Source organism: Astatotilapia calliptera, chromosome 4, assembly GCF_964374335.1.
Source record: "Astatotilapia calliptera chromosome 4, fAstCal68.1, whole genome shotgun sequence".
Classification (NCBI taxonomy): Eukaryota; Metazoa; Chordata; class Actinopteri; order Cichliformes; family Cichlidae; genus Astatotilapia; species Astatotilapia calliptera.
In genome coordinates, this window is record NC_137425.1 from 5,280,058 (window position 1) to 5,299,366 (window position 19,309).

A 19,309-nucleotide genomic window follows, 5' to 3' on the forward strand; every position below is an offset into this window, starting at 1 on the left:
CCTGTGTGTTGTGTTAGCTTAAGAAAAACACCTTGCAGAACAAATCTGAGACCAGACATCAGTTATAGCACTTACCCACATCTGTGGCTCTGTGGTTTTTGATTATTTCTCCCAGCTCAAAATGGCCAGACATAACAGCCACCTGATGAACAAAACGCGCACACACACACACACGCACACACACACACACACACACACACACACACACACACACACACACACACACACACACACACACACACACACACACTCCTTATGTTTAAGATAACTCTAATTAGGATGAGCAATATAGCCTCAAAATTATATAATGATATTTCAGAAGTATAGGGAAAAAAATTATTGAACACTTTATTTATTATTATTTATAAGTCTAAGTAAATGAAGGGCATTTTCCATCCTCTTTCTTCAGTGACGTGCTCTCATTAACGACACATTTTCTGATATGAAGTGTGAATGCACAGTAGTGACGCATCATTATCATAATAACAGAGAAAAAGTCATATTTAAGCACAAAGGAGCTTTGGTGGTGTTTTCCCTGGAAATTTAAGTAAAATTAATATCTTAATATCTTAGTTTAATAATTATAACAGTGTCTGCACAACACATTACTTAATAAAACTGAAAAATAGTTTCTACCTGGGATCTTATAGTTTTAAGCATGTACTAAAAGTTAGTGTGGGATAAATAAGGATGCTTTTGAACAATGAATCATGCAAAGCTACTTAAGCAGAGCACTAGATGAAACTATATTGGAATTGGAAATTAGCAATATTAATTTAAAAAAAATTATAGAATGAAAATTGATAAAGTAAATAAAATTAAAATAAATAATTATTTATTAAATAGAATTAATAGAAAATCATTACATAAAAACTATATCTCTGATGCATAAAATTTAAAATTATATTTTGTTTTCCTTTGGGAGTAATTTTCTTAGGTATCTATGATGGTTTTATCTTGTGCAAGTCAAAGGCAAATAGACAGTTTGCTCAAATTATTACCGTTCTGTTGCTTTTACTAGTATAAAATGTTTCTTCCATGTTTTCTTTCATGTTCTTTGTGTGTTCGAGTGTTACAGAAACATCTTTTCTGAATTAGCTGTTTTCCCTTTTCTGGAGCTTATATATATATATATATATATATATATATCCATATTTAGGGGTCACGTGCATTTCCAACACCTGAGACATCTGTATGCACTGCAGCACAGTGCTGGCCTGAAGTGAAATTAGGCACTAGCACTTTATACTTTATGCTATGCTAAGTTAATAAGACAATAAACCACACCATGCATAATTACCCAGCCAGACACTCAGCATTTACCTGAAAGGGGGTTTGCCCGCTGTTATTCTTTGTGTCTTTATTTGCTCCCCGGTAGAGCAGAATTCGTGCACAGCTTTCCTGTAACAAACAGCATTGATTAACGTATCTTTAATGCAAGTGCAATACAAAGGGCAGGATTCTCTACTGGCATTCCCCTGTGCCATCATTGCTTTTACTTAGTTTGTTGATGAAAACAAAAGCAGGTTGATCTTTTTTAAAAACACAGTTTTAAAGATCATTGCATCAAATTTCGGTACAGTCGGGGGAAGGCGATACTTGATTTGTACTCTGTGAAATACCTTGTTGTATAAAGCACAGATGTGCAAGGCAGTGTTTCCAGAGGCATTCTGGGAGGAAGAATCCGCCCCGTAGAATAGGAGGTGCTCCAGATGCTGGGAGTTACCATTCTGACAGGCCTGAGAATGAAAACAGTTTGGTAGTAAGACCGAAAGAAAGAGCGAAAGCAAGGCGTCAAAGAGGAAAGATTTATGTGGTTGTTTAATAGAGAGAAAAGAGAGACGGGGGGGCAAGCAAGGGTGAAGAGGAGACGATGGCCAAAGGTGGCAGTAACACCAAATTTAATTAACACAACCTCCAAACTCAGGGGCAATAAAACACTGACAATACAAATATACACAATACAGTATGACAGTAATAAAGTCATTGCTAGAAAAACGAGCAGCATTATACACGCAGACACAATGACCCACGTGATTTACTTATTTTTTTAATTTAAAGTGAGAAAAAAGTCAACATGTTAAAGTACATGTGATGTAAGTCACAGTATTTTGAATAACTGTTTTATTTAATATAATAATATAATAGAATCCATGTACTTCACTGATCTTGAAGTCAAAGCTTTTTAAATCGTTTTTGCCTGAAATATCAACTGTGTCTCAAACATGCTTTAAACATTTTTCACTTATTATACAAATAAATAACCCACTCATTTATCTTGCAGCTATTACATATCATAGCCCTAAGCTAGGTTATTTTATCTCTTCAGATTTTTTTATTTGCTTGTAATGTTAATTAATTTTTAATTTTTGTTTAATTTATGGTCAAACCACTGGTTCTTATAGGGCACTTTTCTGTACATAGCACTGTAACAGATGATCCTATACAAATAACAGTGGGCCACCTTTACAGGCTAAATTTAAAATTCAAGCATATCATTAACTGTTATCTCATCATTATAGAGAAATGAAGCCACAGTTATAGAAATGCAAGAATATTTGTCTTCGACGGCAAAGTGTACAAAACAGGAGAGAGATTTTCTGAAGGTGCGTAAATATATTAATGTACTCAACGCAAACCAGGACAGCTGAGTCACAGCTGAACACATTTCCATTTGTTTTGCTATTTTCAAGTAAAATTGTGCTTTAAAGACAGCCTTGTGACCTCATGAATTTCTTCTTTTTGGCTCCAAAGAGAGGGGTGAGGGGTATTTCCTTAAGTGTGGTTTGCATGGGCCTTTACGCTCCAAATTCAGTGCCCCGTTCAGTCATGCTGCTGCGACTGCTGCAGACTCACTGAGCTATTATTAACCGAATAATTGACATGAGTTAATTTATCAGTGATGTGGTTGTGTGGCTTAATTTTTTTCATTGTTATAAAAGTAAAAAAAAAAAAGTTAAAAGTCAGGAAAAACTGCCAGGCTGACCTATAGCACGCTATACACTCAAAACAGAAAACATGGTGTTAAAAAAAACCCTCAATGCATTTAATACTGACATGCAAAATTTTGCCCTCATATTATTAAAATTGCTCGAGTTACAGTCTCCTGGAGTACACAGGGCTCACAATGCTTAATCCCTCATTTCTTAAACCACTTTTACATTTAACCACATTTAAGCTCTATAAACTTCACACTCTACATGACAGAAATCGAAATGGTGCAGTTTTTGATGTCTTTCTGTCTCTATAATATATCCCATGATGCTGACGCTCAGTCATGATTAATAAAATGAGATTTAGGGTTGATATTGTGGAACTTGAAGTGAATGTAAAATCAATTTGGTTGCAGTTTTTTGTGTTTTGGCCCAGAAAACGTTATGAGGATCTTTCCTCTATTAATGAAATTTTGAGTATTCAAATATACTGACAAATATAGCAAACTAAAGAGTGCAAAATTTATCCCCGTTATATCACAAAATATTCATGGTTTAGCATCCTCTCATTGAATGTACAACAGTTATTATGGAAAAGTAACAGCTGATTGCTAGAGGCGGGCTGACATGATGTGAAATTACCCTGCACCCAAATGCAACAGAACAATCTTCAATCCGTCAGACATGAGATAAAATGCAGCTTCTTTTAGTGGCCTCGTCCAAAAATCTTATTAGTGTTGAATTTATGAGTCAAATCATACTTAACGCACACACACCAACGGTTTCTTTTGGAGTCCCTGTCTGACAAATAGAGCTGAGGAGACAGATGCTTACGCAGTGAACACACTGAGATGAACAAGCTGATACCTTCATTTTTCCTCGCGGCCTTCCCTGTCCACTTCACAGCTGTTACATGAGGCCACTGAAGCAGGATGGGTAGGATGTGATGTGAAAGGTGAAGTGTTTCATGGCATGAATGGGTTTTGACGCAGACACACACTGGAACACAGAGTAGACTGGTACATTACAAAAAGTGATGTGGCATACTTCTGCAATATGAACAACAAGAACATGAGCTCCGAAAGTCCAGACGCCTTTTTCTGGTGCTTTCACATCTCAGTTCCCAAATAGATGTAAATCAGGCCACTGACCTCATTAGAGTTTGTTTCAAGGATCCTCAAACAGAAAGTTTTACAGTTGATTTGGTGTTTTCGCTTTTATTGAAAACACAGGAGATTAACTGTATTTATTTTGTCCTAGATTTGCTTGAGGTGACTTATTTTTTTTAAAAAGTGTTTACCTGATGTGTTTCATCCCAGCCGTTCTCGTCCCTGATGCCCAGTTTGGCGTGATGGTAAAGCATTGTTTCGCAGCAGGAGGTGTCGCCCCCTGTCAGCACAGTGTGGTAAAGAGGCGTCAGCCCTCGCCGGTCCTTATAATCTGGGGACGCCCCCAGAGAGAGCAGAACCTGTATGATGGCACAAAAGAAAAAAAACCCTCATGCTGAAGCCTTTGTTAAACTCTGACAGTAATGATAAAGATAAATTACTAAGATAAATAGCAATGATTTAAAGGGGACATGTTTGAAAATAATCCACTAGACCCAAAGCTATTTCCACTTTGTTTGCGTCCAGAAGAACATAATTATATTAAAAATTAATTAACGTCAGTCTTTTAAATGCCAAAAACTAACTTTAGAAAAATAAAAAAAACCTCATTTACGAAATGTTACACACTTGGTCGATAACGGATAAGATAAGAAACACTAGAAAGTCTAGCGTACATATAAAAAAATGTTTGGAGACACTATCTGAATCTATAAAAGATTTGAAAGCCAGTTTGAATGATAGATTCTCATCAACCATGCACTGTCTCTAAGAAGCAAATGATTTGATACAGATTCCCATGTAAGAGGACATTTGTTGTTGTTGTCTTTTGTTTCTGTGTTTTCCTTCGTTCCTTTTTTGCACCAACACAGAGAGACCACCGGTGCCTGTTTTCTTCGCAGTCACTTTCAGTGATTTTGGCATCAGAACAGGATAAGCACTGCTCCTGGCTGACGAGCGGACATGCCTTTTTAAAATCAGCAATTGCTTCACAGTCCGCCATTTTTATTTAGTCCCCAGAGTAGCTTCTGCCAGCTTTAACTTTAAAATGTCTCAGCCATAGGCGTTGCACACCAAATGTTCAGTTGTTGGCTGCAAGAGTGAACGCAAGAGTCCTTATGCGCTCCCTGTATCTGAGCTACTGAAGACTGAGAACTGGAGTGGAGTACTGTAATTCTTGATTTTCACTGTGCAACAACAACAAAAAAAGAAAATCCTTACCCCTAGCATGTTGTGTGGCTAATGTAGCTAATGTAATGATGGTGAACGCAAAGACAGAGAGGCCACCGGGAAAGGCAGGCAAGTTCTTGGGGACTGAGGGCAAACTAGAGAAATGTGCCAAGTTTGCAGTGACAGTACGAGAGGCCTGACTTCCTGAATGGTTGCGTGATTCTGTCTAAACCTAACGATATCAGTGAAAGCCTCTCATCATCTTTCTGGGAGTGAAAAAAGAAAGAAGAAAAAAGAAGAAGAGGAGAAATAAGCCAAGACAGATTCAGCACAGCAGTAATTGACTTGTTAGCATTCATATCAGGCTAGGAGAACATATACAGTAATGTTTACAGTTTACACAACACTTCATAAATGATCGACTTGGTTTTTGGCATTGACTCCAAAATAAACATGGTTTCCTCCATTTATGGATTAATGTTTTATTTATTTATAGGACTGTTGTTGCTGCTGCTGCTGTCAGATTATTTATGTCATGATACTGATAGTCTGGTTGGTTTGGTTTACCTAGATCACCAACAAACTGGAACCATGACTGTCCACAGCCTCAGCTATATCGAAATGTAGAAATGCAGACCAATTTGAAACCAAAGAACACAGACTTTAATAAAAGTTACTGCAAGACTAAAACTATATATTGAATACTTACTAAACTAGTTTTAGTAATCTGTCAAGATTTATGTCAAATTTATGAACAGAAATAGCACGAGGAAGCATTTGTGCAAGTGTGCATTGTCAAAATAAAGTGCTCTGCATGAATAATATTAGCTTTCAGAACTCAGAAATCTTATTATAAAAATTACCTTAATATTGTAATAAGAAAAGCAAAAACTAATATTAAAAACTTCTACATTCGTTTAAAAGAATAAAAACTAAACTTCAAAGTCACTCTTAAAAATAACCAAAGATTAAACTGCGAACTATAAAAACATACAACTGTGTCTTAGCTCCTTCCTTTATTAGCATTTCATTAATGGTGCACATGTTTATGCTAATTATATACACATTTCCATTTATATTTAGTGTTTATGTGTTTTGGGCATTTACATGTTTGAATGTTTACATATACACCTTTCAAAACAATAATAATAATGTGTTGACTCCACCTCATTGGTTTTCCCACATCTACCTAAGTCTAGGACTTCCTGGCTTCTGATTGGTCTGTAGAGTCACATGGGGAATCCGAACAAGGAAGTTGTTGTGCTGAAGTGGGCCAATAGCATAACTGCTGCTAAGAAAGTTATCCGTCTCCGTGTATGGAGTTAAATCAGGGCCACGCTGTTTATCTTAATTGAGAGAGATTTATTATCGTATAGAAACCCTCATGTCACACAGTTTTAATGAAAACATTGTGCTTTGTGTAACTTAAAAGATCCTACAGGAGTTTTTTTCTTATTATTATTTTTGGCTCAATTTCTGTTCAAACACCTATTCCCAGTTGATGCTTCTTAAAGGGCTACACTTACACTTAAATCTGAGGTTACAATACGTAACTAAAGTCATTCTGCCTTGTTTTCTTCTTGAGAGGGCGTAGGCAGCTTATTTCTTTTCAAGACACGAAACTAGTCCATTTTTATCATGGAAGAATTGGCAATCTGCACTGTATTTTGAGCCAAAACTTGCTCCAACTAGTTAAATATATAGAATGTAGAACCTTTAAAACCTTCATCAAGTAAAACAATAGTACAGTAGGAAGGAAAAAATATATCTTGATGATAGTTTCCTAATTCAAGTTGAGGAATATTCATAGAATTCAAATCAGGATGGAAACTCATAGCTGGGGGTTCAGAGAGGTCACGTTACACTCCAGGCTGGGGAAAATGATGTATTCAATCAGAGTCTGATGTAAACCTTTGTGCAGTTTAGCAGAGTTTCTTTCCTTTGTGGAAAACATAGGCTCTAACAATGTTAACGCTTGCAATTATCTCCCCCAATGAGGTTCTCGTCTACAGCTACCTGTATTCTCAGCAATTTGAGAGCTGAAAATCTGGATAAACGCCTAAAATGTAAATGTGTCAAAACCAGGCAATCTGGATGTTAACGCCTCTCTTTCTCTCTGGCTGAATCAAATAATAGAGTTATTTGTTTGCATATTGTGTGTGGGTGGGTGTGGATCGCTGAGTGGGAGGGTCTTTTTGTTCGGGCTTTAGCTTGTTTAGATATACAGCAACGCAAATGAAGAGAATACAGTGTCACTTTCAGGGCAAATATCCATCTTGCAAGATATACACCCTGTTCTAGGTTGATGTTTTTTCTCTTTTTGTTACATAATACATGCAAAATCATCACTTTCCACAGGCAGATAGCAGTATGAAAGGACTCCAACATATGCAAATGTTTACCAGCAGGGCTGTATGGTGGTGGCCTCGAACAGCCTTGTGTAGCGGTGTGAGTCCATCTTTGGCACGGAAGTCAATATGAGCTCCTCCATCCACCAGGACCCGGATGGCCTCTCCTCCACCTGGCTCACACTGCACTGCCAGGGTCAGAGGAGTCTCTAAAGAACACACACAGAGACACACATATGCAGCTTTATTTAAATGGGACTGTTATAGAGCAGGGAGTTCACAGCTGATTTGCTGGAGAACAGTAGCTCTTTCCAAACTCCTGAGACAGAAACAAACATTTAAAAAAGAAACATTTAATGCATTTTAGTTTTTATGGTTATGATTTAACAATTGAATGACGTGTGAGGTGAAAAAGAGTTTGTGCATCACAGTAATGAAGCTGAGAAAGTGCAGCAAATGCCTACACATCTAACCTACAATTTACTGATAATCATGTAAAGTTCTTGCGTTTTCCATGTATTTTCAAACAAAATCTTCTGTCTGTGTAATCTTATTGTACCTTTAGATCTGGGCAGATCCTGTTTCCATGTAAGGAAAAACATGCAATAAAGAGGATTTAATGAAGTGACTGCACATACATAAATGTGCACAACTCACTTTGGAGATGACCATCAATCCTGCAATTACATGATGCTGCCCGTCCAAAAACTCTTCCTATGCAAAAGAGTTGAGCAACTAAACTTGGCACACAGGTACATCCCAGACCTCTTAATGTTTTTATCTATATCAGATATTATCATAACATAACATTACTTAGCATCCATGTTCCAACAGACAGAAATGACCTATTTTTAGCATTCTTGCAGGTATAACACCCTTAAAAAAGTGTTGGATAATTTAAATTTTACAACAGTAATCATGATGCAACCATTTATTTATTTTTAAAGAAGAAGGTTTTTCAAACGATGAATATACAATACATAGCTTTCCCATATTCCATATTTTTGTCTTTAAAGTTGTGAATATAGCAAATGGCACATGTTTCATGGAAATCTATTCAAGAGTCATTATAGACTAAAAGAACACACTAATGTGAAATTCATCTTGACAAAGTGTTTCTATCATTGTCCTCCACTTCTACAACTTTAATAAAGAAAATTAGTTAACTACCTTTGTACGACAACATGTAAATTTAAAATAAAAAAGCTGAATTTGGGCAGATATAAAAAAGTAAAATCCCCTTATGTGTGACAACACTGTTTTATTATTTTGAACATGAAAGTTAGACAATCCTAAATCTCACCACCATCAACTTGCTTCCTGATTACGACATCCCGATCAGCCAACTTTAAGTCTTCTGCAAATAGTTATATTCCTTTCTGTGATAGTGTGAGGGGAAATGAAAAAAGCCTCTGCATTAGTTCCATCTAACAGGTAACATTACTACTTTCCAGCTGAATGTTTTGCCAGTGCACTGATGTTTTGCCGTTATCCTGATGTCATATAAAGAAACAAAGAAGCTCAAAATATCATTTATTGCAGTCAAAAAAGTGCTGTGTCACTTTTTTGGCTAACTTGATCCTTTCCAGAAAGACAGTTCACCAGCACCTACAAGAATAAAACCATTCAAAGTGTTCCCAGTTGAAACAGGGTACACAGCACCGTCTGCAAGGGGATTTTTCTGGCAAAGAAGAAAATGACTGAAGGCTTTCATCACTGAACACTTTCAGGTTCAAACAATTTGGAGAAATGTTTTGACTGCGCTTCCTCTGAAGTTATACTGTCAGGATGAGTCAGGGAATACCCATTTATGAGTTTCCTTGGCAGTGATCGACATGAGTGTGTGTCCTGGCCAGAGCCAGGCTAATTATGGCAGAATTATTTCATGTCCTAATGAAGGCATTCTCTGTGAGGCTTCTGGAAGCCCACGGAGAAAGTTTCAAGGAGACAAACGGGTCAAAAAAGTATTAACAAGGTTGGATATATCTCTGTCTGCAGGCTTTTTATCACCTCTCTGCCCTGTCTGCATAGGACTAATGCTGCATTCACTGTTCCTGGACTTCCTTTCAAAATACCTTCACATAACCATAAAGTCAAAAGGCAGGAGAAGCTATTTCAGGACACAGGGATATCACTTATATCAGACTTTGACTGATATTAAACAGTTTTTTTCAACACCCCCAAATCTAAATCCAGTTCATACAAAATTCAGTTAAACCAACAAATCTCATTCAATTCATTTCCTGAAACCACAGAGTCATATACTGTATATATGTTTGATTCCACAAACTTTAATGCAGAAGGACAGAAACTAGGATCCAGCAACAAGTCCTCCATCCGTTTTCTTCCTCCTGTCTAATTCAGGTCATGGATTGGCTGGAGCCTATCCCAGCTGCCATTGTGCAAGAGGCAGGAAACATTCTTGAACAGGTCAACAATCTGCAGCAGGTCTAACACAGAGAGACAGCCAGTTTAGAATCACCAATTAACCTAACATACCCGGGGGGAACCCACATAAACACAGAGAGAGCACGCAAACTCCACATGGAAACGCTGTGGCCAGTCAATAGATTTGAACAAAGGATTAGTTTTCATGTGGTCTCACATCACTGGGGCTAAAACAAATGCTTTCCTGCTCCGCCCCACAATTACTTTTACCAGGTTTGTTTTGCCAAAATGCCAAGGAGTGGTTAAATCGCATGCATTAAATATACACATATATATCAGTACTAAAACTACACCTTTTCAGCTCAGTCATAGAAAAGACTATTGTGCCCCAGAACCTTGAATAGGAGGACCCTGAAACAACAGCACTATTAGCTAATTAGCTCCCACTACTGCTTAGAGCAGTAGTGGGACAACAAAGTGTAATTTTTATGGGGGGGAAATGTTTTTTAAAAGAACTGTATTTAGGGAGAAACGCCACAGACATTTTAAACAGTTTTAATTCCATCTGATTTCTAAACTGGCATTGGTATGGACGTGAGGGTCCTTATTTCTATCTTTCAGGATAAAACCCTGTGATTTACTGGCAACCTTTCACTCTTCATTTTTATATTCTAGTGACCACTGAAATGAAAAATATCTGCTCAAATAAGTGCCTAGAGTTGAGGTCCAGCCCATTTAGATAGCTGTTGCAGACTTTAACATGACTAAAAACCATGAATGCAGTACAGGAACAGCATGTTTGTGAGGGAGGCTCATCGAGGCTCTCTGTCTCCCCCCTGTGTTGTGCGCCGGGAGCGTGTTTCACACCCATCATGACAGGCTGTGTTTTGTGTTTTGACACTTGCTCCCTGAACGGCTGGAGCGACACAGAGCAGCACACCCAAACTGTAAATGAGCCGTCTGCTGTGCCCCCCTGAGCACTAACAGGATCTAGGAAAAGCCACCAAAATTGTGAACAGCACTGGCTCAGATCCCTCACAAAGTGTTAGGCCAACATACTGCAGAGCTGAGGGCAGAAAACAGAGGGGGAGGAATTGAAAACAGTTTAAAGAGTCCATACAGGAGAGCTTCAGGTTCCATAGCTGCTGACTATCTTTGTGCTTTCTTAGCTGCTTGCATATTTGGAGTTCCCGTTTTGGCTAACTGTAACAGAGAGATCATCACCAACTCTTTTATAAATGTGTTTGTTTTATCTTGTGAAACACCTTTTTAAATTGGGCTGCATGACAGCTGTTACATGTTATCCGTGTAACAAGAGAAAATTTGCACTATAAAATAACTAAGTGCTCGTGTGCAGTTGGGGGAGTGGAAGGAATCCTTACCACCAGTGTCAGAATCCTGGTAGTTGGGATCGAGGCCCTTGTCTAAGAACTTGGCCATCTTGTCCACAGCGCTGGTTTGAATGTAATCCATGAACTTCTTCAGGCTGGCCTACATGTAAAAGAAATAAAAACAAAAACTTCCCACGTGTAACTGATAAATATTCAGAAAAAATTGGATAGTTTGGTGAAAATAAAAACAGCAAAAGCAGGTTCAGGAAAAGCTATCCATATAGTAGATTTTACAATTGCAAAAGGGTTTTTGTCAATTTTATGTCATTGGTTTGTTTGTCTAAGTTAAGCTTTAATTATTTATTTCAATACAATAAATTAACATATATAAAACATTACTGAACAATCAAACGCATCCTGCATAAATCTGCACAGATGTACACATGCACCACTGCATGCTTAGTGACACTTACACAAACATGGAGATGCAAACTGTAACACATATCACATATTAGCGATCTGGAAGTTTCATACCTTAGTGTGCAGTTTGGCCAGCTGCTTCTCATCTAGATTTGTTTGTTTGTACACCCTGGTTTTATAACGAAACTAAACCAGTGACAGAAAAAGAGAAAGGAAACCAAGAGTTAATCCTAACACAGAGGGCCTTTGTCCTCAATTCTCTTAGCTTTTGGCCTAGATCCACAAAATAGAGCCTGGAGAAGATTTATCTGGTTTTCTATACAGGCTTTCTTCTCTGTTGCACCAAAGACAAGAAATGGGGAAGAAACAGCCTGACGTCACAGCAGTTTAAATACTCTCTAGCTTAAAAAGTTGGAAAACTAATAATAATAATAATAATAATTACAATTATACTTTTACTTTAGTTATAATTATAATCTACTTAACAGTGTCATGCACCCGCAGCTTTGCTGGGTGACAATCAATATAAGATTTCATAAATAGTCAGCAGCTTGGCATGAACTTTAGATTAATTAGCCTAGGTAATTAAACTTTTCTGACTTTTCCTGAACATATCATTAGATTTATTTTAAAATCCTGTTAATAGGAAACAATCAGAATCTGTTTTATTGCACAAAAGTGACATCTTGTGGGCAAAAAGCTAGTATTACACTCTGTGTTTCATGAAACTGTCAATAAGAGGATCGGTTATTACCTCCAAATATGGTACACCTTTCTCAAAGGACTGTGGGTACTCTTTTAGCAGCCTCTCTTCCTCCAGGAACTTGGCATCGTGGCCGTCCGTGGCAGGCTGGAACAGACCATAGTTCAGGACATCTCGCAGAGACTCGGTCAGGGAGCACAGCACCTGCTGCTTGGCCTTCCACACAGTGGCATCTGGATTAAACCGCAAACATTTCTGCAAGAGATACCAAAGTAAATATTGAAGCTAGCTCAGGTGAAATATTCTGAGAACAGTTGTGGTTTGAAAAAGAGATTTACAGGATGAGTATATACAGTGGATACAGATTCAACACGGCAACAATCAAATGCATGTAATACACAAGTTAACAAACCTGATTTTAAAACACATATAAATCTAAAAAGTAGAAAGGAAATGGAAACATATTCACTGATCTGACAAAAGTGTGTAAACTGTGATAAATCAGTCTGAGGGCTTTAATCTGATCATATGAGGTGAAGTGGCCTTTGAATCTGTGCCTTTAAAACGAACAGTAACTAATGGAAAAATTAGATGAACTAAAATCAGGGGAACTTTTCTACATCAGGAACAGCCCAACTTCTGCCTGAGTGTTTCACCTGCTAGTACTCGTTACTTTTCAAAAACACAACTGATTTGGATTAAATCTTTAAACAGCTGAAATATATTTGTTTTTGTAACAAAGAACAACAAATAAATGTCAGCTAGCTACAGTACCACAGCTGTTTTTGACCTCCTGTATTAGGATATAATGTAACTCTTATTAGAACTAATAAGCTGTCGCTCAGCGATAAAGAAATCAGACTTGCGTCCAAGAATTACTGATTTGAACTACAGTGCTGACAAGCACTCTTCCCTCTGGGTGTAACTGTATCCCATGTCTGAATATACAAATATGTAACCAAGTGAAAACTAATATTGAAAACACAAACTTCGATTCTATACAGGAGTTAAGAGCAGGTTAAGCTTCTCGTGCTCATTTTTCATTAGTGTGATGGCCCTCCTGCCCTGCCTGGGCCTGCTGTGTGTTTTTCCCCTCCTTCGCTCTGCGTGTTGCTTTGCCCCATCTTCCTGTTAGTGAGTTAATCAGCACAACTAAAGGACATGACCAGTCTCCCTGGAGCATTTAGGAGCTGGATGCCTTAGTATTTTCTCCCTCTCCGTCCACTCAGCACTGTGTTTCTTGCTTGTTTGGCTTCAGCCTTGTTATTTTGGGTTATATATCTATGTAGCAATTTCAGACCATCATTTAAACACTGATCCAACTGCTGACATGGGTGGGGTTAGGTTAATTGGTAATTCAAAGTTGGCTGTAAGTGTGAATGTGAGTATGAAGGGTTGTCTGCCTCTCTGTGTTAGCCCTGGAACAGCCTGGCGACCTGTCCAGGTGACCCTGAGCTGGATGAGCAGAAGAAAATGGATGGATGGATATGAAATAACTTATTAAGTCTGAGGAATACTTTGTAGACCTGAATGATAAAAATGTGGTGAGACATGTATTAGGGGAAGGGTTTTCAACCTATTTGTATAAATCGTCGAGTGTCCTAAGAGCACAGCAGCGTCAGTAACTGTGAAATGGAACAATTGTGGACAAACAAGACTCCCCACAGATTCGATGCCAAACTGAGTGAGTGGGCAGGGCCTGAAGATCGCAACAAGTCTTCAGAAGATCACCACAGAGATTGAGATGTCAGCTGAGAAGAACAATCACCTCAGCAGCAGTTACGACAGCCTGCTTGCAGTTTAACAAACTTTGAGAAGGACTTTGAGAATATGAAGATAAAGATTTTCTGGACTGAACAGAACTCCCAGTACTGTGTCTGCTGAAAACTAGGTGCAGCTCATCATCTGGCTAAGATCATCTGTACGTTGAAGTGTGGCAGTGAGAGCAGGCAGCAGAAAACTGAAGCATGAATTCGCACAGACGATGGCAGTTCACAGATGGTTCCCATCTAATCTGACAAAGATTGACAGGATCTTTTAGGAGGAATGGGAGGAACTGCCCAAATCCAGGTGTGCACAGCCTTTATAGACTTATCCGAGCAGTGTCTTGGATAACCCAGCTGTTCTAAGAAGAAATAATGACTGCCAAAGAGACTACAAACTTCTGAATGTTCTCTAAATGAAGGATTTAAGTTCTCATTATCTTTTGTTTTATTTTTAAAATATATCTATTAAAAAACATACAAACAAAAAGGAGCTTCTACCCACCTCCATATTCTTTTTTTTTTTTTTTTACGATGATATATGGGAATATAACAGTAAATACTAAATATTAAACATTATTGTGCAGTACGTGAGATCGACAGCACACAGTGTGCTTTGAGGTAGGAGCCAAAAAGGGTGTAGTTTGTGTGTGTGAGCACCTCCATATTCCTATTACAGGGATTACTTGTGCATATGCTGACCTCTCTGTTGAAAAGTTGACCATGTTTAATGTGAGCGTTCTCCAGTCTTACATTAAATATATATGAAGGAAAATAAGGTGAAAGAGAAGTTTACAGGAGTTTGAAAAAAGTGAAAGGTCTAAATGTATTATAATAAACTGCATATATCTGAGTAGACTAGAAATCTGGTTCTTTTTTCTAATCTGTCTGGGTAAAAAGATTATAAACATACTTCTCTCCTGCTGCATAAACTATTTGCTGGCTTAAAGTGGGCCTTTGGTAAGCTAATAACAAACATGAACTAGCTGTGCAGTCATAACTTTTTCTTTTTGTAATTAAAAATTTTAAAAAGTAAATAAACTCCCAGTGCTGCACGCATTATGCGGTATTATGCAGATGGTTCAATTGTGTGTGGTTTTATAGAATAATGAGATTTTTGGTGACTATTGGTCCATGCGTGGTTAAGGTAATAAATCTGTGCTGTATTCATTTTCCTGTTATTTCTGGCTGTTTGATAAACACAATTATCGTTTATCAGTAAAAACTCTTCAAGAATCCTTTAGTGAATCAGAAATGATTGTTTGGATGCCTGAGAGGGGTCATGAGATCAAGCTCTGTGACAGTGTATGTTCTCTTTGGCTGCAGAACACTGAGGCCGGCGCCCCCCTGATCCAGAAGGGGGAGACAGCGGCGGAGTAAATCGGGTGATTCCCAGAGGTCTCATTCCGGGATATGAATGTCAGTTGGGTGCAGCTTTAAGTGTCTCCGATGGGGTTGTGAATGGCCAAATGCATAACGGCCTAGAAGCTCAGTCAGCAAAGTGGAGCCTAACTCACTACACAGATGGCTGACAAAAGGTTTTTTGGCATTGCTCCCCTCCCGCCTCTCTCTTATCGCCCAGAGTGCAGTTGGGCTGCTTTCTGACCTTGAGGCAGCAGCAGCAGGACGGTCGGCCCACGCAGAGCACAGCCAGCTGCAAGGATCCCTGCGTACTGCTGCATTAGGCCCTCTGCATGGGCTCAAGTCTCCAGCCAGCACTGCGTGTAACACGTTACACTCATTCATTAATTGTCACTCATCTTAATCTCTTCACACACGCACACACTGACACACATTTCTGTGACTGTTCGTGTCCTACAAAGGGAAGGATATAAAAACCCCACACGGGGGGGGGGGGGGGGGGGGGGTGCAGAGGAGTAACACAACATTTTCTCCCTCTATTTTATTCAGTGTCTCCATTCGCACACAGCCAACCCGGTCACCACGGCAACCAGTTCATTAGTGGAGCAAGCTGCTTGTTGCCATAGAGACATCCTTGTGTTCCCTAGGAGATGTGGTACTGGGAAGGTGTGCGTGCATTTGTGTGTGAGGATGTGCATCAGTGTGCGTGTTTGTGTGTGTGTGTGTGTGTGTGTGTGTGTGTGTGTGTGTGTGTGTGTGTGTGTGTGTGTGTGTGTGTGTGTGTTACAGCAGCGTGGCAAAATAGAACAGAGTAAAAGGGAGGCGAACGCCTTCGATTTTGAGTTTGTGAGAGGGAGCAAGAGGATGAAGAGGTGTGTCTGTTTGAATTAGATTAGTTTTCTCTATCTCTCTCACACACACACACACACACACACACACACACACACACACACACACACACACACACACACACACAACCTACACACTGCACTTACAGTCCCATCAAAGGAAGCCAGCAAACACTTTAAAATGAATCACAATCACAGCATGAGGGAATGAAGGTTAAGGATTTGGTTATCAGAGAGGAAGAATATTCCCACAGTCAACCGTAACAATATTAGATCATAAAACACTGATTATCATCATAAAACGCATTTCTGTAATAACCCTGCTTTTGGCCTAAAATGGTTTTAGACGCTTGGAGACTTTACTGAGGCAGCCGTGTTGCTTATTGATCTGTACACCTCCAGGAAAATGATTGATCCTCTAGCTTCTAACTGAACCAGCCAATTAGGGGCATCGCCCATTTATTATTCTGATCAGGCCTTCAAAATGCTGCTTAGTTCAGTTTTCTCACTGATCCTCCAATCCTACAGGCATTTTTGTATTGCTCGACATTAAAAAAAGCAACACTATGCTTTTGCGTCTGGGATTTGCAACACTGACAGCTGCCTAATCTGTCCACCAATTGCAGACTTGCAGTGTTTAGAGCACCCTCTGCTGGGTGTAGAAATCTGTATGTTCAAGGATAAATGTAAAGACTTAAATACCAAACACATATACTAGCTAATTCCTTCAGCCTATTCAGTGCTTTGCAGATGTCTGTTTGGCTCTGATTTTTTAAATACATTTGCATAAATCTACAAAACAACAACGACATGCTTTTACTTTATTAAATGGTGGGACAAAATGCCAGTGAGGGTCATATGAAATTAAAGGGGATCTGAGTCACTCGCTCTTCGCTATTTGTTACTTTGTTGTGAGTTCAGCTTGTGGTTGTTGTTGTTTTTTTTTTCATTTTGCATAAAATAGCACATCTATTTTACTCACTTTGCTAAACTTTAGAAGGGAACACCTAATCCCTGTGACACTTGTGGTTTATACTCAAATGATCCTCTGATCTTGAGGTCCTCTGTGGATCTCAGGATGTCTACATCATAGACATTAGATTTTTGCACTTTTCTTCTTGAAAATATGATAAACTTCCATAAGTCACAAGCTACCCTTAGACACAAGGAGCCACCACAACAGGTACCTCCACATATTTGAATTGGCAGATTTTTATGGCATCCTTGCATATCTTTCAGTTCCATAATGTAGTGGTTTAAATGTTCACCTAATACGTACAAGATCCTACTTGAAAACATGCTATATCCTCTGATAATGATGCTCAAACTCAGTAATAGAAAAAAATGAACAGAAGCAAGATTTTGGCTTTAGATTGTGCGACTTGAAGTGGCTATAAAATAGCTTTATAATAGTTATTATTAACCTGTGTCTCTCTTCCACATTCTTTCTTTTGTTCTGTCTTCCTTGCCTCACCCCAAACAGTCACAGCAAATAGCCACTGTTTTCTGGTTGTGCTCGAGGTTTCTTCCTGTTAAAAGGGAGTTTTTCCTTCCCCCTGTCACCAGGTGCTTGCCCATATGGGGGCCTTTGACTGTTGGGATTTTCTGTCTCTTATTCTAGTGACTTTATAATATAAAGAGCCACGAGGAGACTGTTTCTCTGATTTGACACAATATAAATAAAACTTCAACCTCAAATTGTGTGATATTTGGTTCCACCGTTAGGGTGTGTAATGTTGCTATTATAAATGTAAAATTTAGCCTGCCTTCACTAAATATAATTAAACTTACATGTAAGTTCAGTAAAAATGATCTGCAATCACTCTTCTGCCTGCTTTCCTTGGTGTTTGGCTACTAGTCTGTTCTATCACCTCCTCTTTCCCTTGCTGTTAAACTCCATACTGACATCATTAAACTAGTCCAATCATATTCTTGCTTTTTGCTTCTTCTTCTTCTTCTTCAGGCCAATCAGCCGTTATTCTGTGTGCATTAAATCTCAGGGCTCTTCCATCATTCTAGCTTTTAGATTCTCATTCGTGCAACCCACTTCTTCCCCATCTGCACCTCACCCAAGTTACTCAGCGCTCCATCCAAGCTGCCATCGTCATCTTCACCACAAGTAGCTTCTAGACTCCGGGGGTGTCCGAACTCCTATCATTGCTGGGATTCGGTTCTGTCATGATGGGTCATTGGGGTCTATTCAGCAGTCTGGATTCATTAATTTTTTTCTCTATAAATCATGTTCAATTCTTCCAAATGGTCTCCCCTGAACTGAAATTATTGTACATAAAGAAATCCAACTGTTAGTTTCTTTATGCTTCTATTTTAGCCCTGGAAATCTAATTTGTTTCTTTAAAGTGCTCTTTGCATGCAGCATGTTAGCTAATGTTAGCCCTACAAAAAAAGACCCAGTGCCAGCACAGGCAGTCAAAACAGTCCTTTTATTCTAAGGGACATTACACATAAAAGTTGTACATTTCGAGTCCAGCAAATAGTCAGAAAAATAGTCAGCTTTCACATTATCAAAAGTGAAAGCATTGCCCTTCTGGGGGAAAAAAGCAAGCTGGTTTATTAAAAATATTACATTAGGCTTTTAATATTAACATCAACTCAAAAAGCTGCACTTTTGGAATAAACTGGTCTCCAACCAGACAGTGGTATTTTTTTTTCAAGCGAATGCAATCCCAAAATATTGTGAGTCACTGGTTTAATCTTTTGTAATAAATTATTTATTCTCTTATATTTTATTAATCTGAAATGTAACTGTAGGTCTGAAATAAATGTAGCAGAAGCACGGCACTGCCCTCTGAAATAGGATAACCCATCCCCACTGCCCTATTTATTTCAAAAGAAAATGTTAAAATGTTCACTACATTTAATCCATTTGTCAAATTCAAAGTGGTGGAGAGTCATCATCTCACCCAGGGGTCAACTTCA

The 19,309-nt window shown here is 38.6% G+C and overlaps 1 protein-coding gene across 1 annotated transcript in view; it reads right to left on the reverse strand.

Annotated features, from left to right (window-relative positions):
• The window catches only part of shank1 (SH3 and multiple ankyrin repeat domains 1), a 71,946-nt gene that overhangs the window by 39,602 nt on the left and 13,035 nt on the right, over window positions 1-19,309 (reverse strand). The window contains exons 2-9 of the mRNA XM_080300754.1: window positions 12,451-12,654; window positions 11,811-11,882; window positions 11,328-11,436; window positions 7,612-7,766; window positions 4,234-4,401; window positions 1,623-1,739; window positions 1,324-1,401; window positions 76-142 (exon numbers count right to left, since the gene is read on the reverse strand). Coding sequence (XP_080156880.1) covers window positions 76-142; window positions 1,324-1,401; window positions 1,623-1,739; window positions 4,234-4,401; window positions 7,612-7,766; window positions 11,328-11,436; window positions 11,811-11,882; window positions 12,451-12,654 — 970 coding nt within the window. The remainder of the gene's footprint in view (window positions 1-75; window positions 143-1,323; window positions 1,402-1,622; window positions 1,740-4,233; window positions 4,402-7,611; window positions 7,767-11,327; window positions 11,437-11,810; window positions 11,883-12,450; window positions 12,655-19,309) is intronic.